At 41.8% G+C, this 23,329-nt stretch overlaps 1 protein-coding gene across 1 annotated transcript in view; it reads left to right on the forward strand.

Annotated features, from left to right (window-relative positions):
* Positions 1–23,329, forward strand: part of LOC139765669 (probable ATP-dependent RNA helicase DDX10) — a 120,710-nt gene that overhangs the window by 16,740 nt on the left and 80,641 nt on the right. The window contains 3 exon segments of the mRNA XM_071693401.1: positions 1,754–1,954; positions 6,267–6,380; positions 6,382–6,418. Coding sequence (XP_071549502.1) covers positions 1,754–1,954; positions 6,267–6,380; positions 6,382–6,418 — 352 coding nt within the window.

The raw sequence follows: 23,329 nt of genomic DNA on the forward strand, positions 1-23,329 counted from the left end.
GGTTTGCGGCAGGGGTGTGTGATGTCTCCATGGTTGTTTAATTTGTTTATGGATGGGGTTGTTTGGGAGGTGAATGCAAGAGTTTTGGAAAGAGGGGCAAGTATGAAGTCTGTTGTGGATGAGAGAGCTTGGGAAGTGAGTCAGTTGTTGTTCGCTGATGATACAGCGCTGGTGGCTGATTCATGTGAGAAACTGCAGAAGCTGGTGACTGAGTTTGGTAAAGTGTGTGAAAGAAGAAAGTTAAGAGTAAATGTGAATAAGAGCAAGGTTATTAGTTACAGTAGGGTTGAGGGTCAAGTCAATTGGGAGGTAAGTTTGAATGGAGAAAAACTGGAGGAAGTAAAGTGTTTTAGATACCTGGGAGTGGATCTGGCAGCGGATGGAACCATGGAAGCGTAAGTGAATCATAGGGTGGGGGAGAGGGCGAAAATTCTGGGAGCCTTGAAGAATGTTTGGAAGTCGAGAACATTATCTCGGAAAGCAAAAATGGGTATGTTTGAAGGAATAGTGCTTCCAACAATGTTGTATGGTTGCGAGGTGTGGGCTATGGATAGAGGTGTGCACAGGAGGGTGGATGTGCTGGAAATGAGATGTTTGAGGACAATATGTGGTGAGAGGTGGTTTGATCAAGTAAGTAATAATAGGGTAACAGATGTGTGGTAATAAAAAGAGCGTGGTTGAGAGAGCAGAAGAGGGTGTTTTGAAATGGTTTGGTCACATGGAGAGAATGAGTGAGGAAAGATTGACCAAGAGGATATATGTGTCAGAGGTGGAGGGAACGAGGAGAAGTGGGAGACCAAATTGGAGGTGGAAAGATGGAGTGAAAAAGATTTTGAGTGATCGGGGCCTGAACATGTAGGAGGGTGAAAGGAGTGCAAGGAATAGAGTGAATTGGAATGATGTGGTATACCGGGGTCGACGTGCTGTCAATGGATTGAACCAGGGCATGTGAAGCGTCTGGGGTAAACCATGGAAAGTTGTGTGGGGCCTGGATGTGGAAAGGGAGCTGTGTTTTCGGTGCATTATTACATGACAGCTAGAGACTGAGTGTGAACGAATGGGGCCTTTGTTGTCTTTTCCTAGCGCTACCTCGCACACATGAGGGGGGGAGGGGGTTGTTATTCCATGTGTGGCGAGGTGGCGATGGGAACAAATAAAGGCAGACAGTATGAATTATGTATATGTGTATATATGTATATGTCTGTGTGTGTATATATATGTGTACATTGAGATGTATAGGTATGTATATTTGCGTGTGTGGACGTGTATGTATATACATGTGTATGTGGGCGGGTTGGGCCATTCTTTCGTCTGTTTCCTTGCGCTACCTCGCTAATGCGGGAGACAGCGACAAAGCAAAATAAATATAATAAATAACTTTTAGTAAATATAAAACACCCCATTGCAACTATGCAACTATTCAGAAAAATCATGATATCTCCTATGCTGCTAAAACATGGGCAAGGACTGAGTCACTTAGGAATTGTTTCCTCCTTTTTTTACTTCTAAACCTTGAAATGTAAAATTCTTTTGGGTGGTAGTTTGGTTAAGATGGTAATTTTTTTCTGGTTACACACTGTTATTTTTTTAGTATAGAATATTACATTTGATGTTATTGGCACTGAAATTAGCCCACTTAATGAGTTATTGACAGTATCCTTCACTGCACTGTTGGTCCTCAGTTGTGATTGTCGTAAAGGTGTATTTGAATGAATTATTCTATAAATGCTAATAGTTATTTATTATTTTTCAGCTTGTTAATATGAAATCAGATGAAATTGTGAGTTTCAAAGAACTTCCATTGAGCAAGAAAACTCTAAAGGGACTTAGAGAAGCCAAATTTGCTGTCCCCACTAAGGTACAGCGACAGTCTCTTTTGTTCTCCCTTTGTGGATTGGACGTAGTTGTTTCAGCAAAAACTGGTTCTGGAAAGACACTAGGTTTTATAATTCCCGTAAGTATATTTATTAATTAAACATGGTTATTTGCATGAATTTATACATTATTAGTATTTAGTTATTTTAATGAACTCTACTGTAAGAGTATATTAGGCTGACAAGCAGTCGTAGATTTTGTTTAATGTTATGTATTTCACATCCACATTACTGGAATGTTTACTGTGTGTAGAGGATTTTATCGCAATATTTTATGCACATTTCTATTTATTTCTCTTCTGTCATATTCCTTTTGCAGACTGCTTCACTGTGAAAGTTTTGATATATTATTGGCCGAAGGCATGAAAATTTTGTTGAGGGAGAAAAGGAGGGTTGACATTTCATTGTATATAGGAGAGCCTGACTATGCAGCAGCAAACTTGCAGTGATTCACATTGAAAGTAAAGATCGAATGAGTATCAGATGGAGGATATTGTGTACATGCTTGATATGTCTTGTCCTTAGTCTTAATGAATTCATATCAAAAGCAGACCTTGGATTTGAATGGGGAAAATGGGATACATGCCTTTATAGCCTCAGCATTGACCTCCTTTAGTATTTTCACATAGAGAAGCATCTTAAGAGAAGCAGTAGTCTTTCTAGAGAAATCTAAGAAAGAAACCTTGTAAATTGATCAACTAAGCTTTCCTTAAGTGCCATATTTGGTGTCTATAGGAAGTCTTTGAAAGGCAAGGAGTTGCGAAAGAACAGGAGAAAGCTGCAACAGTGTGATCAGTTCCTGGTGGGGTAAACTTGTGTGGTTTTACAGTTAAAGGGTTTGAAGTGATAAACAATCGAGTATATAACAACTTAGGTTTTATGTTATAGTGATTGGACTCTGATGTATGTTGTGTCGTTGGTTGGTCACCTCCTGAGCATTAAATGGAGAGACAGTGGGCCTCATTCTTCCAAGAAAAGTCTGGGAGAAATTAAACTATTTACCATTAGTCATATATGGCTTATGGTTGGTTTGTAGAATCCTAACCATAAACACTGTACAATTTAGATGTTTGTGTTTGCATTTAAAGAACCCTTGGATTTTTCCCTTGTTAGAGGCTTGTATAGATGCAGATGCCACCTGCAACTCTGTGCCAACGTGCAGAAATATCCACCCAGTCCCTTCCTTACCACATAGTGCAAACAAATGAGATTTGGGGGGTTTTAGATGACAAAAACAGCCAGTTATAGTATTTGTACATATCAGGAGTCTATGCAGAGTGATTTAGAGTATAATATTAGGGGAAGGCAAAATCTCCAGAAAGAGCAAATGAAAATGAAACTGAAAGATAACACAACAGGTCTTGGAATATGCTATGGCTTAAATGGCCATGGAGTGCTAAGATTTATTCATGTATTTTTTTTATTATACTTTGTCGCTGTCTCCCGCATGAGTGAGGTAGCGCAAGGAACTAGACGAAAGAATGGCCCAACCCACCCACATACACATGTATATACATACACATCCACACACGCACATACACATACCTATACATCTCAACGTACACATATATATACACGCACAGACATTTTTTTTTTCTTTTGTCGCTGTCTCCCGCGTTAGCGAGGTAGCGCAAGGAAACAGACGAAAGAATGACCCAACCCGCCCACATACACATTTATATACATACATGTCCACACACGCACAATATACATACCTATACATCTCAATGTACACATATATATACACAAACAGACATATACATATATACACATGTACATAATTCATATTGTCTGCCCTTATTCATTCCTGTCGCCACCGTGCCACGCATGAAATGACAACCCTATCCCCCCGCATATGCGTGAGGTAGCACTAGGAAAAGACAACAAAGGCCACATTCGTTCACACAGCTCCCTTTCCACATCCAGGCCCCACAGAACTTCCTTGGTTTACCCCAGACGCTTCACATGCCCTGGTTCAATCCATTGACAGCACGTCGACCCTGGTATACCACATCTTTCCAATTCACTCTATTCCTTGCACGCCTTTCACCCTCCTACATGTTCAGGCCCCGATCATTCAAAAACTTTTTCACTCCGTCTTTCACCTCCAATTTGGTCTCCCACTTCTCGTTCCCTCCACCTCTGACACATATATCCTCTTGGTCAGTCTTTCCTCTCTCATTCTCTCCATGTGACCAAACCATTTCAAAACACCCTCTTCTGCTCTCTCAACCACACTCTTTTTATTACCACACATCTCTCTTACCCTTTCATTACTTACTCGATCAAACTACATCACACCACATATTGTCCTCATACATCTCATTTCCAACACATCCACCCTCCTGCGCACAACTCTATCTATAGCCCACGCCTCGCCACCATATAGCATTGTCTGAACCACTATTCCCTTAAACATACCCATTTTTGCTTTCCGAGAGAACGTTCTCGCCTTCCACACATTTTTCAACACTCCCAGAACTTTTGCCCCTTCCCCCACCCTATGAATCACCTCCGCTTCCATGGTTCCATCCGCTGCCAAATCCACTCCCAGATATCTAAAACACTTCACTTCCTTCAGTTTTTCTCCATTCAAACTTACCTCCCAATTGACTTGACCCTCAACCCTACTGTACCTAATAACCTTGCTCTTATTCACATTTACTCACAGCTTTCTTCTTTCACACACTTTACCAAACTCAGTCACCAGCTTCTGCAGTTTCTCACACGAATCAGCCACCAGCACTGTATCATTAGCGAACAACAACTGACTCACTTCCAAGCTCTCTCATCCACAACAGACTGCATACTTGCCCCTCTCTCCAAAACTCTTGCATTCACCTCCCTAACAACCCCATCCATAAACAAATTAAACAACCATGGGGACACACACCCCTCCCTGCCGCAAACCAACATTCACTGAGAACCAATCACTTTTCTCTCTTCCTACTCATACACATGCCTTACATCCTAGATAAAGACTTTTCACTGCTTCTAGCAACTTGCCTCCTACACCATATATTCTTAATACCTTTCACAGTGCATCTCTATCAAGTCTATCATATGCCTTCTCCAGATCCATAAATGCTACATACAAATCCATTTGCTTTTCTAAGTATTTCTCACATACGTTCTTCAAAGCAAACACCTGATCCACACATCCTCTATCACTTCTGAAACCACACTGCTCTTCCCCAATCTGATGCTCTGTACATGCCTTCACCCTCTCAATCAATACCCTCCCATATAATTTACCAGGAATACTCAACAAACTCATACCTCTGTAATTTGAGCACTCACCTTTATCCCCTTTGCCTTTGTATAATGGCACTATGCAAGCATTCTGCCAATCATCAGGCACCTCACCATGAGTCATACATACATTAAATAACCCTACCAACCAGTCAACAACACAGTCACCCCATTTTTTAATAAATTCCACTGCAATACCATCCAAACCTGCTGCCTTGCTGGCTTTCATCTTCCGCAAAGCTTTTACTACCTCTTCTCTGTTTACCAAATCATTCTCCCAGACCCTCTCACTTTGCACACCACCTCGACTAAGATTTATATTAAGTGTTAAACCTAGGCTTAGGCATCTGTAATGCACCTTTTTGTGAGGCTTTAATTAAACGACTCAGTGTTCTTGTATTTCTAATAGTGCTGATATTTCATAGGCTGGGGAAACTACTCTGGTTATGTTGAGGTCTGCTTTAGAGAGGACTTTATTGAGTGGGTGAGATGATAACATAACTATATGACATAGGATGAAATGGTCAATGAATCTGCTGAAGTTAATAGAATTGGCACAGATGATAAAAAAATTTAAAGTTGACAGACAAAATCTGAGGCAAATGCCATCAAAGGATATTCTGGGCTAACGAAGTATCCTATAATTATGTGTTGTATATTGGGCTCAAACTGTAAGAGATGATGAAAATCCAAATGAAGTATTATTGGAGAGTTAAGTCTCTGAATGATTAGAAGTAGCAGCAACTACATGCTGTTTCACTGAGGAAAAATTAGTTTCAAAGTTTCGTATTACAGATGAAGTACATTGAAATACAGATAAACATAATGGGACAGGTAGACATATGGGTGTTGCTGAAACTGCTATACTGTATGAGGCCATAACACTAACTCAGGGTAGAGGGGACTGTATTTTTTGAAAACTTTGTGATGTTAAATTTAAGGATTGTATATAAAAAGGAGGTGACAGAGAGAGCTTGAGGAAAGTGTATTAGAAATTAAAAGGGATCAAAGACATCTTTTGTGCCATGCATACTGTGCAGTGTAGAGTAGGTGATTAGGAGAATTTTACAGAAAAGTTTCCAGTACTTTTATGAATTGTAGTTTCCTACTTCTCACTGAAGTGTCTCTTATATATTTCAGCTTTTAGAAATGTTGTATTGCAAAAGATGGACAAGTATGGATGGACTTGGAGCATTGATCATTACTCCAACAAGAGAGTTAGCTTACCAGATATTCGAGGTTCTGAACCAAGTGGGGAAAAAAACATGATTTTTCTGCTGGCCTTGTCATAGGTAGCTATTGAATTGTTTTGTATCATATTTTCATAATGATGGCTTCATTATTTGCATAACTAGTGTTGATAAATGGTATAGAAAAGAGTATCGTTTAAAGGATTGTGTTCATTAAAACTCTTCAGTGACTGGTTGATACTTTTTTCCAGTAACATATATTTGAATATCCTTTATTTTAACTTCACTTAATTCCACAGCATCCTTCCATGAACATGATGATTTCCCAGTGTGTTACAGTTTCAAGTCGAGTTAAAATCAGTTTGCACTGAATTTGCTTAATGTGATAACTAAAGTATTCCTATTATTGTTTGCTTTGTCGCTGTCTCCTGCGTTAGTGAGGTAGTGCAAGGAAACAGACGAAAGAATGGCCCAACCCACCCACATACACATGTATATACATACACGTCCACACACGCAAATGTACATAAAGTATTCCTACGATACTATTTAGTATATTGCTCTTGTATAAATGACTTATGAAAAGGCTTACATTTGTTTTTGTGGCACTTTTGTGTGACCAAATTTGATTGTAATTAACTTTGATTTTTTGTCAGTAGTTCATTACGACGCTTTAGGATCTAATAACTTTATCATGCAGTACCTGCTTGATGATGGTTGAATTTTTTATTGTAACAGCTAACATGTCTATTTATTTAACATTTGGTTTTGTTTTCTTTGGTAAATGTTAATTAGTTTACGTCAGTAATGGGTTTTAACTGCAGCATATGATTATATATCATTGTAATCAGATAGTTTACATTAGTAATGACTTGTGGGTCTTCATGGCTACTGGAATAACAGGGCCAGCTAGAGCCAGAAGGGTACCAGAGCTAGAATGAGCTGAAATAAGGAGTGGTGTTGTATGTCTAAGCAAAGCTGTATGAAATCAGCAGAGGTATATTTTACTGAAGATTTTTTGAGGTATATATATCCCCCTTATCCCTGGGGATAGGGAAGAAAGAATACTTCCCATACATTACCCGCATGTCTTAGAAGGCGACTAAATGGGACGGAAGCCGGGGGCTAGAAACCCTCCCCTCCATATATTTTAACTTTCTAAAAGAGGGAACAAAAGAAGGAGTCATGCGGGGAGTGCTCATCCTTCTTGAAGGCTCAGATTGGGGTGTCTTAATGTGGCAGTTGAGGGTATGATTGGTGCTCATGGGGTGTTCAGTGTTGTAAAATGGAGATGGTGAAGAGCTTGTAGATTTGTGTGCTGAAAAAGGACTGGTGATTGGGAATACTGGTTTAAAAAGAGAGAGATATACATAAGTATGTGTATGTAAGTAGGAGAGATGGCCAATGAGCATTATTGGATTACGTGTTGTTTGACAGGCATGTGAAAGAGAGACTTTTGGATGTTAACGTGCTGAGAGGGGCAACTGGAGGGATGTCTGATCATTATCTTGGGGAGGCGAAGGTGAAGATTTATAGAGGTTTTCAGAAAAGAAAAGAGAATGTTGGGGTGAAGAGAGTTGTGAGAATAAGTGAGCTTGGAAAGGAGACTTGTGTGAGGAAGTACCAGGAGAGTCCCTCTCCGAGGCCAGGCCCTCCTGAGGTTTCAAAAAGTTTTTCTGTTCTTCAAAGTAGTAAGATTTGATTTACCAAGATTTTCTAGCAATGACAGTTGAAGAATAACAACGAAAATTTTGCTAGAAAAATCAAGACCTCAGTACATAAGTTACACCATCATATCAGTTTGTTTGGGTCTCAACCATTAATTAACAGGGATAAAATGAACTACTTTGAATAAACCTGATCCTTTCCTGCAAAATTTAGTGCAGTTTCTCTATACCAAACCAGTGAAATGTCCATATTACTATTACAAATGCCAAATCATGTCTATGTAAAGCATTTAAAAAGTGATATGATAAGGAAAATTAATTAGACAAGTAGTAAGATTTGATTTACCAAGATTTTCTAGCAATGACAGTTGAAGAATAACAACAAAGATTTTGCTAGAAAAATCAAATCCTCAATACATAAGTTACACTATCACATCAGTTTATTTGGGTCTCAACCATTAAGAGTTTAAAGAGGTCAAAATGTTACTTCCATCTCCCACGTGGGAAGACTTGGTCCTCATGTTTTGTCTTGCCGTTGTTCATATCGCATATTGTGCTATGTATCATTGAGTGAGTTGACGGTGAGCTGGAGAAGAGTGAAGTCACTTCATCATGGCATCAGTTTGGGGTACAAAATCAAACAGGAGGAAGCAGACTATTTGGTTGGAATACACCAGGAAGTGGCTCTGCATTGTGCGCTTGAGAAACACAGCTGTGTTTAAAAAATTTGTCATTCAGTGAAGTTTTGTGAAAGGCATCTGGAGAAGTGCAAATAGGCAACCACTGCATATAATAAAAAGCTCTCCAGCCCTGGATTGATTGTGTGTGTGGATAAACAAACTTTAGAACCTCTGTTGACTTAGTTCGAGAACCAAAAATGAAACACTGCTGCCTAAGTACTTTGTTCGTGTTAATGTGAACAATTGTGGACTTTTTTTTTTATACTTATAGAGTAGGGGAGGGGGCGAAAATCCTGGGAGCCTTGAAGAATGTGTGGAAGTCGAGAACATTATCTCGGAAAGCAAAAATGGGTATGTTTGAAGGAATAGTGGGTCCAACAATGTTGTATGGTTGCGAGGCGTGGGCTATGGATAGAGTTGTGCGCAGGAGGATGGATGTGCTGGAAATGAGATGTTTGAGGACAATGTGTGGTGTGAGGTGGTTTGATCGAGTAAGTAACGTAAAGGTAAGAGAGATGTGTGGAAATAAAAAGAGCGTGGTTGAGAGAGCAGAAGAGGGTGTTTTGAAATGGTTTGGGCACATGGAGAGAATGAGTGAGGAAAGATTGACCAAGAGGATATATGTGTCGGAGGTGGAGGGAAAGAGGAGAAGTGGGAGACCAAATTGGAGGTGGAAAGATGGAGTGAAAAAGATTTTGTGCGATCGGGGCCTGAACATGCAGGAGGGTGAAAGGAGGGCAAGGAATAGAGTGAATTGCATCGATGTGGTATACCGGGGTTGACGTGCTGTCAGTGGATTGAATCAGGGCATGTGAAACGTCTGGGGTGAACCATGGAAAGCTGTGTAGGTATGTATATTTGCGTGTGTGGACGTATGTATATACATGTGTATGGGGGTGGGTTGGGCCATTTCTTTCGTCTGTTTCCTTGCGCTACCTTGCAAACGCGGGAGACAGCGACAAAGCAAAAAAAAAAATTATTTTTTATTTTATACTTTAACAAAAAAAAAAATATATATATATATATATATATATATATATATATATATATATATATATATATATATATATATATATGTATATATTATCCCTGGGGATAGGGGAGAAAGAATACTTCCCACGTATTCCCTGCGTGTCGTGGAGGGCGACTAAAAGGGAAGGGAGCGGGGGGCTGGAAATCCTCCCCTCTCTTTTTTTTTAATTTTCCAAAAGAAGGGATAGAGAAGGGGGCCAGGTGAGGATATTCCCTCAAAGGTCCAGTCCTCTGTTCTTAACGCTACCTCGCTAATTGCGGGAAATGGCAAATAGTATGAAAGAAAAAAGGAGGTCAAGAGAAAGGTGCAAGAGGTGAAAAAAAGGGCAAATGAGAGTTGGGGTGAGAGAGTATCATTAAATTTTAGGGAGAATAAAAAGATGTTCTGCAAGGAGGTAAATAAAGTGCGTAAGACAAGGGAGCAAATGGGAACTTCAGTGAAGGGCGCAAATGGGGAGGTGATAACAAGTAGTGGTGATGTGAGAAGGAGATGGAGTGAGTATTTTGAAGGTTTGTTGAATGTGTTTGATGATAGAGTGGCAGATATAGGGTGTTTTGGTCGAGGTGGTGTGCAAAGTGAGAGGGTTAGGGAAAATGATTTGGTAAACAGAGAAGAGGTAGTGAAAGCTTTGCGGAAGATGAAAGCCGGCAAGGCAGCAGGTTTGGATGGTATTGCAGTGGAATTTATTAAAAAAGGGGGTGACTGTATTGTTGACTGGTTGGTAAGGTTATTTAATGTATGTATGACTCATGGTGAGGTGCCTGAGGATTGGCAGAATGCGTGCATAGTGCCATTGTACAAAGGCAAAGGGGATAAGAGTGAGTGCTCAAATTACAGAGGTATAAGTTTGTTGAGTATTCCTGGTAAATTATATGGGAGGGTATTGATTGAGAGGGTGAAGGCATGTACAGAGCATCAGATTGGGGAAGAGCAGTGTGGTTTCAGAAGTGGTAGAGGATGTGTGGATCAGGTGTTTGCTTTGAAGAATGTATGTGAGAAATACTTAGAAAAGCAAATGGATTTGTATGTAGCATTTATGGATCTGGAGAAGGCATATGATAGAGTTGATAGAGATGCTCTGTGGAAGGTATTAAGAATATATGGTGTGGGAGGAAAGTTGTTAGAAGCAGTGAAAAGTTTTTATCGAGGATGTAAGGCATGTGTACGTGTAGGAAGAGAGGAAAGTGATTGGTTCTCAGTGAATGTAGGTTTGCGGCAGGGGTGTGTGATGTCTCCATGGTTGTTTAATTTGTTTATGGATGGGGTTGTTAGGGAGGTAAATGCAAGAGTTTTGGAAAGAGGGGCAAGTATGAAGTCTGTTGGGGATGAGAGAGCTTGGGAAGTGAGTCAGTTGTTGTTCGCTGATGATACAGCGCTGGTGGCTGATTCATGTGAGAAACTGCAGAAGCTGGTGACTGAGTTTGGTAAAGTGTGTGGAAGAAGAAAGTTAAGAGTAAATGTGAATAAGAGCAAGCTTATTAGGTACAGTAGGGTTGAGGGTCAAGTCAATTGGGAGGTGAGTTTGAATGGAGAAAAACTGGAGGAAGTGAAGTGTTTTAGATATCTGGGAGTGGATCTGTCAGCGGATGGAACCATGGAAGCGGAAGTGGATCATAGGGTGGGGGAGGGGGCGAAAATTCTGGGGGCCTGGAAGAATGTGTGGAAGTCGAGAACATTATCTCGGAAAGCAAAAATGGGTATGTTTGAAGGAATAGTGGTTCCAACAATGTTGTATGGTTGCGAGGCGTGGGCTATGGATAGAGTTGTGCGCAGGAGGATGGATGTGCTGGAAATGAGATGTTTGAGGACAATGTGTGGTGTGAGGTGGTTTGATCGAGTGAGTAACGTAAGGGTAAGAGAGATGTGTGGAAATAAAAAGAGCGTGCTTGAGAGAGCAGAAGAGGGTGTTTTGAAGTGGTTTGGGCACATGGAGAGAATGAGTGAGGAAAGATTGACCAAGAGGATATATGTGTCGGAGGTGGAGGGAACGAGGAGAAGAGGGAGACCAAATTGGAGGTGGAAAGATGGAGTGAAAAAGATTTTGTGTGATCGGGGCCTGAACATGCAGGAGGGTGAAAGGAGGGCAAGGAATAGAGTGAATTGGAGCGATGTGGTATACCGGGGTTGACGTGCTGTCAGTGGATTGAATCAAGGCATGTGAAGCGTCTGGGGTAAACCATGGAAAGCTGTGTAGGTATGTATATTTGCGTGTGTGGACGTATGTATATACATGTGTATGGGGGGGGTTGGGCCATTTCTTTCGTCTGTTTCCTTGCGCTACCTCGCAAACGCGGGAGACAGCGACAAAGTATAAAAAAAAAAAAAATATATATATATATATATATATATATATATATATATATATATATATATATATATATATATATATATATATATATATATTATCCCTGGGGATAGGGGTGAAAGAATACTTCCCACGCATTCCTCACGTGTCGTAAAAGGCGACTAGAGGGGACGGGAACGGGGGGCCAGAAATCCTCCCCTCCTTGTATTTTTAACTTTTTAAAAAATGGGAAACAGAAGGAGTCACGCGGGGAGTGCTCATCCTCCTCGTAGACTCAGGTTGGGGTGTCTAAATGTGTGTGGATGTAACCAAGATGTGAAAAAAAGAGAGATAGGTAGTATGTTTGAGGAAAGGAACCTGGATGTTTTGGCTCTGAGTGAAACGAAGCTCAAGGGTAAAGGGGAAGAGTGGTTTGGGAATGTCTTGGGAGTAAAGTCAGGGGTTAGTGAGAGGTCAAGAGCAAGGGAAGGAGTAGCAGTACTCCTGAAACAGGAGTTGTGGGAGTATGTGATAGAATGTAAGAAAGTAAATTCTCGATTAATATGGATAGAACTGAAAGTGATGGAGAGAGATGTGTGATTATTGGTGCATATGCACCGGGCATGAGAAGAAAGATCATGAAGGCAAGTGTTTTTGGAGAAGCTGAATGAGTGAGTTAGTGGTTTTGATGCAACGCGACCGTTTATAGTGAATTGGTGATTTGAATGCAAAGGGTGAGAATTGCAGTTGAGGAATAATTGGTAATACATGGGTTTCAGTGTGTACATGGGAAATGGTGAAGAGCTTGTAGATTTTATGTGCTGAAAAAAGACTGGATGATTGGGAATACCTGGTTTGAAAAAAAGCGAGATAAACATAAGTATAACATATTAAGTAGGAGAAGATGGCCAGAGAGCATTATTGGATACGTGTTAATTGACAGGCCGCGCGAAAGAGAGACTTTTGGATGTAAATGTGCTGAGAGGTGCACTGGAGGATGTACCTGATCATCCATCTTCGTGGAGGCTAAGGTGAAGAATTGTAGGGTTTTCAGAAAGAAGAGAGAAAAGATTGGGTGAAGAGAGTGAGAGAGTGAGCGAGCTTGGGGAAGGAGACTTGTGTGAGGAAGTACCAGGAGAGTCCCTCTCCGAGGCCAGCCCTCATGAGTATTCAAAAAGTTTTTCTGTTCTACAAAGTATAAGATTTGAATTACCAAGATTTTCTAGCAATGACAGTTGAAGAATAACAACGTAAATTTTTGCTAGAAAAATCAAGACCTCAGTACATAAAGTTACACCACATATCATATGTTTGGGTCTCGACCATTAATTAACAGGGATAAGAAAATGAACAACGTTGAATAAACCTGATTCCTTTCCTCAAAATTTATGCAGTTTTCTCTAATACCAAACCAGTGAAATGTCCCATGTTACTATACAAATCCAAATCATGTCTATGTAAACGCATTAAAAAGTGATATGAATAAGAAAATTAATAAGACAAGTAGAAGATTTGATTTACCAAGATTTTCTAGCAAGACATTTGAAGAATAACAACAAAGATTTTGCTAGAAAAATCAAATCCTCAATACATTAATTACACTATCACATCCAGCTATTTATTTGGGTCTCAACCATTAAGAGTTTAAAAGAGGTCAAAAAAGTTACTTCCATCTCCCACTGGGAAGACTGGTTCCCTCATGTTTTTGTCTTGCCGTTGTTCATAATCGCTTAATTTGCTATGTACATTGAGTGAGTTGACGGTGAGCTGGAGACGAGTGAAGTCACTTCAATCATGCATCAGTTAGGGGTACAAAATCAAACAGGAGAAGCAGACTATTTGGTTGGAATACACCAAAGTGGCTCTGCATTGTGCGTCTTGAGAAACCCAGCTGTGTTTAAAAAATTTGTCATTCAGTGAAGTTTTTGTGAAAGGCATCTGGAGAAGTGCAAATAGGCAACCACTGCATAATAAAAAGCTCTCCACCCGGATTGATTGTGTGGGTGGATAAACAAACTTTAGAACTCTGTTGACTAGTTTCGAGAACCAAAAATGAAACACTGCTCCTAAGTACTTTGTTCGTGTTAATGTGAACAATTGACTTTTTTTTTTATACTTATTGAGTAGGGAGGGGCGAAAATCCTGAGCCTTGAAGATGTGTGGAAGTTCGAGAACATTATCTCTGAAAGCAAAAATGGGTATGTTAGAAGGAATAGAGTCCAAACACAATGTTTATGGTTGCGAGCTGGCTATGATAGAGGTTGTGCGCAGGAGATGGAAGTGCTGGAAATGAGAATGTGTTTGAGACAATGTGGTGGTGTGAGGTTGGTTTGATCGAGTAAGTAACGTAAAGGTAAGAGAGATGTGTGGAAATAAAAAGAGCGGGTTGAGAGAGCAATAAGGTGTTTTTTGAAATGTTTGGTCACATGAGAATAGTGAGGAAAGATTGACCAAGAGGATATATGTGTTCGGAGGTGGAGGGAAGAGGAGAAGTGGAGACCAAATTGGAGGTGGAAAGATGGAGTGAAAAAGATTTTGTGCCGATCGGGGCCTGAACATGCGCAGGAGGGTAGAACAGGAGGGCAAGGAATAGAGTGACTTGCATCGATGGTGCGTATAACCGGGGTTGACGTCTGTCAGTGATTGAATCAGGCATGTTGAAACGTCTGGGGTGAACCATGAAGCTTTGTAGGTATGTATATTGTCGTGTGTGGACGTATGTATACATTGTATCGGGGGTGGGTTGGGCCATTTCTTCGTCGTTCCTTGCGCTAATCCTTGCAAACGCGGGAGACTAGCGACAAAGCAAAAAAAAAAATTATTTTTTATTTTATACTTTTTTAACAAAAAAAAAATATATATATATAATATATATATAATATATATATATATATATATAATATATATATAAATAAATATATATATGTATATATTATCCTGGATAGGGGAGACACGAAATACTTCCCAGTATTCCCTGCGTGTCGAGGAGGGCGACTAAAAGGAAGGGAGCGGGGGGCTGGAAATCCCCCACTCTTTTTTTTTAATTTTCCAAAAGAGGATAGAGAAGGGGGCCAGGTGAGGAATATTCCCTTCAAAGGTCCAGTCCTCTGTTCTTAACGCTACCATCGCTAATTGCGGGAAAGGCAAATATATGAAAGAAAAAAGGAGGTCAAGAGGAAAGGTGCAAGAGGTTGAAAAAAAAGGCAAATGGAGAGTTGGGGTGGTAGAGAGTAACATTAACCTTTTTAGGGAGATAAAAAATGTTCTGCAAGGAGGTAATTAAGTGCTAAGACAAGGAGCAAAATGGGAACTTAGTGAAGGGCGCAAAAGGGGGAGGTGATAACAAGGAGTGGTGATGTTGAGAAGGGAGATGGAGTGAGTATTTTGAAGGTTTGTTGAATGTGTTTGATGAAGAGTGGCAATATAGGTGTTTTGGTGTCGAGGTGGTGTCAAAGTGGAAGCGGGTACGGGCAAAATGCTTCATTGGTCCCCGCGCAGCGAAGTGAACGCTATACGGAAGATGCCAAGCCGGCAAGGCAGCAGGTTTGGCTGGCTTGCAGAGGCCTTTCTTCAAACACACGGGGTGCACAGTATTGTTATGCAACCCACCCCACACACAACCCTGTAGGTCAGGTTCTTTACTGTGTGTATGACACAATGGTGCGGTGCCTGAGGATTGGCAGAAAGCGTGCCTATGCCATTGTACAAGGCACCGGGGATCAGGAGTGTATGCTCAAATTACAGCGGTATAGGGTAGTTAGTGAGTATTCCTGGTAAATTAAATGGGAGGGTATTGATTGAGAGGGTGAAGGCATGTACAAGCATCAGATTGGGGAAGAGCATGTGGTTTGCAGAAGAGGTAGAGGATGTGGTGGCTCAGGTGTTTGCTTGAAGTATGTATGATAGAAATACTTAGAATAGCAAATGGATTTGTATGTACAATAGATGGATCTGAGAAGCATATGATAGAGTTGATAAGAGATCACTGTGGAAGGTATTAAGAATATATGGTTTGGGAGGAAAGTTGTTAGAAGCAGTGAAAAGTTTTTATCGAGGATGGTAAGGCATGAGTAACGTGTAGGAAGCGAGGAAAGTGATTGGTTCTCTGTGGAAGTAGGTTTGGCTGTTCGGCAGGGTGTGTGATGTCCCCAAGGTTTATTTTTACTTTGGTCGAAGAAACAGGCAAGGGGAAATGATACGGGCGGTACCATGCACGCTGATGTATGGCCCGTCGGGGCAAGTACTGCCGTCTGTTGGGGCTGCGCGCAGCGCAAGGGCCGAGCGGTATCCGTTTATATTCGCCAAGGGAATGCTCCCGCCTGGTGGCAGCATCATGTGCAAACTGCAAAGAACGCTGGTGACAGAGTTTGGTACAGTGTGGTGGACGAAGAAAGTTAAGAGTAAACTGTGACTACGAGCAAGCTTATTAGTAACAGTAGGTTGAGGACAAGTCAATTGGGAGGTGAGTTTGACTGAGAAAAACAGGAGGAAGTGAAGTGGTTTTAGCCATCTGGGAGTGTGATTCAGTCAGCGGATGGAATCCATTGGAAGCGAAGTCATCCGAGGTGGGGGAGGGGGCGAAAATTCTGGGGGCCTGGAAGAATGTAGTGAAGTCGAGAACATTATCTCGGAAAGCAAACAATGGGTATGTTTGAAGGAATAGTGGAGTTCCAACAATGTTGTAATGGTTGCGAGGCGTGGGCTATGGATGATTGTGCCGCAGGAGGATGGATGGCTGAAATGAGATTTTGAGGACACTGTGGGTGTTGAGGGTGGTGATAGATCGAGTGAGTAACGAATGGGTAGAGAGATGTGTGGGAAATACAAGAGACGCGAGCTTGAAGAGCAGAAGAGGGTGTTTTGAAGTGGTTTGGGCAATGGGAAGAATGTAGTGAGGAAAGATGACCAAGAGGATATATGTGTCGGAGTGGAGGGAACGAGGAGAAGAGGGAACCAAATTGGAAGTGGAAAAGATGGAGTGAAAAAGCTTTTTGTGTGAACGGTGGGCCTAAACATGCAGGAGGTGAAAGGAGGGCAAGGAATAGAGTGAATTGGAGCGATAGTGTATACCGGGGTTTGACGGTGCTGTCCAGGTAAATTGAATCAAGGCAAGTGAAGCTCTGGGGTAAAACTCATGAAAGCTGTGTTAGGTATGTAATTCGGTGTGGACGTATGTATATAACATGTGTATTGGGGGGGTTGGGCCATTTCTTTCGTCTGTTTTCCTTGCGCAACCTCGCAAACGCGGAGACAAGCGACAAAGTATAAAAAAAAAAAAAATATATATATATATATATATATAATCTATATATATAATAAATAATAAATATATATATATATATATATATATATATATATTAACATCATCTCGCTCAATCCCCAGGGATAGGGTGAAAGAATACTTCCCACGCATTCCTCACGTGTCCGTAGAAGCGCCTAGAGGGGAACGGAGCAGGCGGAACGGGGGGCCAGAAATCCTCCCCTCCTTGGTATTTTTAACTTCAAAAAATGGGAAACAGAAGTAGCCACGCGGGAGGCTCATCCCCCTCCTCGTAAGACGCAGGTTGGGGTGTCTAAATGTGTGTGGTGTAACAAGATGTGAAAAAAAGAGAGTAGGTAGTATGTTTTGAGAAAGGAACCTGGATGTTTTGGCTCTGAGTGAAACGAAGCTCAAGGTAAAGGGGAAGAGTGGTTTTGGGGAATGTTCTTGGAGTACCGTACAGGGTTAGTGAGGAGTCAAGGCAAGGACGGAGTGCAGTAACTCCTGAAACCGGAGTTGTGGGAGTATGGAATAGAATTAACGAAATTAAATTCTCGATTAATATGGGATCGAACTGAAGAGTTTGATTGGAGAGAGCTGGGTGATAAATTGGTGCATATGCACCCAGGGCATGAGAAGAAAGATCAGAGAGGCAAGTGTTTTGGGAGCAGCTGAATGAGATGTGTTATGGTTTTGAGCAACGCGACCGGGTTATAGTGATAGTGATTTGAATGCAAAGTGATAATGTGGCAGTTGAGGAATAATATGGTATACATGGGTAGTTCATGTTGTACATGGAAATGGTGAAGAGCTTGTAGATTATGTGCTGAAAAAGGACTAGGATGATTGGGAATACCTGGTTTAAAAAGCGAGATATACCTAAGTATAACATATGTAAGTAGAGAGATTGCCAGAGAGCATTCTTGGATTACGTTGTTATAATGACGAGGCGCGCGAAAGAAGACTTTTGGATGTAAGATGGGGTGGGGGGTGCTGAGAGGTGCAACTGGAGGGATGTCCCTGATCATCTACTTGTGGAGGCTAAGTGAAGATTTGTATGGTTTTCAGAAAGAAGAGAGAATGTTGGGGTGAAGAGAGTGGAGTGAGAGTGGAGGCGAGCTTTGGGAAGAGAACTTGTGGTGAGGAAGAACCATGAGAGACGTATTAACAGAATGGCAAAAGGTGAGAACAATGAAATAAGGGGCGTGGGGCGGGAATGGATGTATTTAGGAACAATATGGATTGCCGAAAAACAGCTTGTGGCATAGACGCATGGAGGTGGGTTGATTAGAAAGGTATGAGTGGTGGATGAGAAGTAAGATTATTAGTTGAAAGAGAAGAAAGAGGCCATTTGGAACATTTTTGCAGAGGCACAAATACAATGAGTGGTAGATGTATAAAAGAAAGAGGACAGGAGGTCAAGAGAAAGGTGCAAGAAGGTGAAAAAGAGGCAAATGAAGAGTTGGGGTGAGAGAGTATCATTAAATTTTAGGGAGAATAAAAAGATTTTTCTGGAAGGAGGTAAATAAAGTGCGTAAGACTAGGAGCAAATGGGAACTTCCAGTGAAGGGGGCTAATGGGGAGGTGATAACAAGTAGTGGGAATGTGAGAAGAGATGGAGTGAGTATTTTGAAGGTTATATGTTGAATGTGTTTGATGATGAAGAGTGGCCGATATAGGAGTGTCTTGGTCGAGGTGTGTCAAAGTGAGAGGGTTAGGGAAAATGATTGGGGTACATAGAGAAGAGGTAGTAAAAGCTTTGGCAGAATAATGAAAGCCGGCAAGGCAGCAGGTTTGGATGGTATTGCAGTGGAATTTATTAAAAAAGGGGGTGACTGTATTGTTGACTGGTTGGTAAGGTTATTTAATGTATGTATGACTCATGGTGAGGTGCCTGAGGATTGGCGGAATGCGTGCATAGTGCCATTGTACAAAGGCAAAGGGGATAAGAGTGAGTGCTCAAATTACAGAGGTATAAGTTTGTTGAGTATTCCTGGTAAATTATATGGGAGGGTATTGATTGAGAGGGTGAAGGCATGTACAGAGCATCAGATTGGGGAAGAGCAGTGTGGTTTCAGAAGTGGTAGAGGATGTGTGGATCAGGTGTTTGCTTTGAAGAATGTATGTGAGAAATACTTAGAAAAGCAAATGGATTTGTATGTAGCATTTATGGATCTGGAGAAGGCATATGATAGAGTTGATAGAGATGCTCTGTGGAAGGTATTAAGAATATATGGTGTGGGAGGCAAGTTGTTAGAAGCAGTGAAAAGTTTTTATCGAGGATGTAAGGCATGTGTACGTGTAGGAAGAGAGGAAAGTGATTGGTTCTCAGTGAATGTAGGTTTGCGGCAGGGGTGTGTGATGTCTCCATGGTTGTTTAATTTGTTTATGGATGGGGTTGTTAGGGAGGTAAATGCAAGAGTTTTGGAAAGAGGGGCAAGTATGAAGTCTGTTGGGGATGAGAGAGCTTGGGAAGTGAGTCAGTTGTTGTTCGCTGATGATACAGCGCTGGTGGCTGATTCATGTGAGAAACTGCAGAAGCTGGTGACTGAGTTTGGTAAAGTGTGTGGAAGAAGAAAGTTAAGAGTAAATGTGAATAAGAGCAAGGTTATTAGGTACAGTAGGGTTGAGGGTCAAGTCAATTGGGAGGTGAGTTTGAATGGAGAAAAACTGGAGGAAGTGAAGTGTTTTAGATATCTGGGAGTGGATCTGGCAGCGGATGGAACCATGGAAGCGGAAGTGGATCATAGGGTGGGGGAGGGGGCGAAAATTCTGGGAGCCTTGAAAAATGTGTGGAAGTCGAGAACATTATCTCGGAAAGCAAAAATGGGTATGTTTGAAGGAATAGTGGTTCCAACAATGTTGTATGGTTGCGAGGCGTGGGCTATGGATAGAGTTGTGCGCAGGAGGATGGATGTGCTGGAAATGAGATGTTTGAGGACAATGTGTGGTGTGAGGTGGTTTGATCGAGTAAGTAACGTAAGGGTAAGAGAGATGTGTGGAAATAAAAAGAGCGTGGTTGAGAGAGCAGAAGAGGGTGTTTTGAAGTGGTTTGGGCACATGGAGAGAATGAGTGAGGAAAGATTGACCAAGAGGATATATGTGTCGGAGGTGGAGGGAACGAGGAGAAGAGGGAGACCAAATTGGAGGTGGAAAGATGGAGTGAAAAAGATTTTGTGTGATCGGGGCCTGAACATGCAGGAGGGTGAAAGGAGGGCAAGGAATAGAGTGAATTGGAGCGATGGTGGTATACCGGGGTTGACCCGTCTGTCAGTGGATTGAATCAAGGCATGTGAAGGCGTCTGGGGTAACTATATGGAAAGCTGTGTTAGTATGTAATTATGCTTGGGTGGACGTAAGTATATAACATGTGTATGGGGGGGTTGGGCCATTTCCTTACGTCTGTGTTCCTTGCGCAACATAATATTTTTTTATATTTTTTATTATACTTTTCGCTGGCCTCCCACGTTTAGCGAGGTAGCGAAGGAAACAGACGAAAGAAATGGCCCAACCCCCCCCCCCCCCCCCCCCATACACATGTATATACATAGGTCCACCCACGCAAATATACATACCTACCCAGCTTTCCATGGGTTTACCCCAGACGCTTCACAGCCTTGATTCAATCCACTGACAGCACTCAACCCCGGTATACCACATCGCTCCAGTTCACTCTATTCCTTGCCCTCCTTTCACCTCCTGCATGTCAGGCACCGATCCACACAAAATCTTATTTCACTCCATCTTCCCACCTCCAATTGGGTCTCCCTCTTCTCCCGTTCCCTCCACCTCCGACACATATATCCTCTTGTCAATCTTTTCCTCACTCATTCTCTCCATGTGCCAAACCACTTCAAAACACCCTCTTCTGCTCTCTCAAGCCACCTCTTTTTATTTCCACAACATCTCTCTTACCCCCTTACGTTACTCACTCGATCAAACCACCTCAACACCACACATTTGTCCTCAAACATCTCATTTCCAGTACATCATCCTCCAGCGCACAACTCTATCCATAGCCCGCACGCCTCGCAACATACACATTGTTGGAACCAACTATTCCTCAAACATACCCATTTTTGCTTAACCGAGATAATGTTCTCGACTTCCACACATTCTCCAGCCCCCAGAATTTTCGCCCCCTCCCCCACCCTATGAACCCCGTCGCTTCCATGGTTCCATCCCGCTGCCAGATCCACTCCCAGATATCTAAAACACTTCACTTCCTCCAGTTTTTCTCCATTCAAACTCCACCTCCCAATTACTTGAGCCTCAACCCTACTGTACCTAATAACCTTGCTCTTATTCACAATTACTCTAACTTCTTTGCCACACACTTACCAAACTCAGCACCATATATATATATATTATATATATAATAATATATAGGATATATATATATGTGAATAAGACAAGGTTTTATTAGTACAGAAGGGTTGAAGGACAAGTCAATTGGAGGTAAGATTTAATGGAGAAAAACTGAGGACGTAGAAGTGTTTTATATATCGGGAGTGGATCTGGCAGCGGATGGAACCATGGAAGCGGAAGTGAATCATAGGGTCGGGGAGGGGGCGAAAATCCTGGAGACCTTGAAAATGTGTGGAATCGAGGAACATTATCTCGGAAAGCAAAAATGGGTCAGTTTTGAAGAATAGGGTTCCAACAATGTTGTATGGTTGCGAGGCATGGGCTATGATAGAGTTGTGCACATGGAGGGTGGATGAGCTGGAAATGAATGTTTGAGGACAATGTGTGGTGTGAGGTGGTTTGATCGAGTAAGTAACGTAAAGGTAAGAGAGATGTGTGGAAATAAAAAGAGCGTGGTTGAGAGAGCAGAAGAGGGTGTTTTGAAATGGTTTGGGCACATGGAGAGAATGAGTGAGGAAAGATTGACCAAGAGGATATATGTGTCGGAGGTGGAGGGAAAGAGGAGAAGTGGGAGACCAAATTGGAGGTGGAAAGATGGAGTGAAAAAGATTTTGTGTGATCGGGGCCTGAACATGCAGGAGGGTGAAAGGAGGGCAAGGAATAGAGTGAATTGCATCGATGTGGTATACCGGGGTTGACGTGCTGTCAGTGGATTGAATCAGGGCATGTGAAACGTCTGGGGTGAACCATGGAAAGCTGTGTAGGTATGTATATTTGCGTGTGTGGACGTATGTATATACATGTGTATGGGGGTGGGTTGGGCCATTTCTTTCGTCTGTTTCCTTGCGCTACCTTGCAAACGCGGGAGACAGCGACAAAGCAAAAAAAAAAATTATTTTTTATTTTATTATACTTTAACAAAAAAAAAAAATATATATATATATTTTTTTTTTTTTTTTTTTTTTTTTTTTATACTTTGTCGCTGTCTCCCGCGTTTGCGAGGTAGCGCAAGGAAACAGACGAAAGAAATGGCCCAACCCCCCCCATACACATGTACATACACACGTCCACACACGCAATATACATACCTACACAGCTTTCCATGGTTTACCCCAGACGCTTCACATGCCTTGATTCAACCCACTGACAGCACGTCAACCCCTGTATACCACATCGCTCCAATTCACTCTATTCCTTGCCCTCCTTTCACCCTCCTGCATGTTCAGGCCCCGATCACACAAAATCCTTTTCACTCCATCTTTCCACCTCCAATTTGGTCTCCCTCTTCTCCTCGTTCCATCCACCTCCGACACATATATCCTCTTGGTCAATCTTTCCTCACTCATTCTCTCCATGTGCCCAAACCATTTCAAAACACCCTCTTCTGCTCTCTCAACCACGCTCTTTTTATTTCCACACATCTCTCTTACCCTTACGTTACTTACTCGATCAAACCACCTCACACCACACATTGTCCTCAAACATCTCATTTCCAGCACATCCATCCTCCTGCGCACAACTCTATCCATAGCCCACGCCTCGCAACCATACAACATTGTTGGAACTACTATTCCTTCAAACATACCCATTTTTGCTTTCCGGGATAATGTTCTCGACTTCCACACATTTTTCAAGGCTCCCAAAATTTTCGCCCCCTCCCCCACCCTATGATCCACTTCCGCTTCCATGGTTCCATCCGCTGACAGATCCACTCCCAGATA

Source organism: Panulirus ornatus, chromosome 55 (genome assembly GCF_036320965.1).
Source record: "Panulirus ornatus isolate Po-2019 chromosome 55, ASM3632096v1, whole genome shotgun sequence".
Lineage (NCBI taxonomy): Eukaryota > Metazoa > Arthropoda > Malacostraca > Decapoda > Palinuridae > Panulirus > Panulirus ornatus.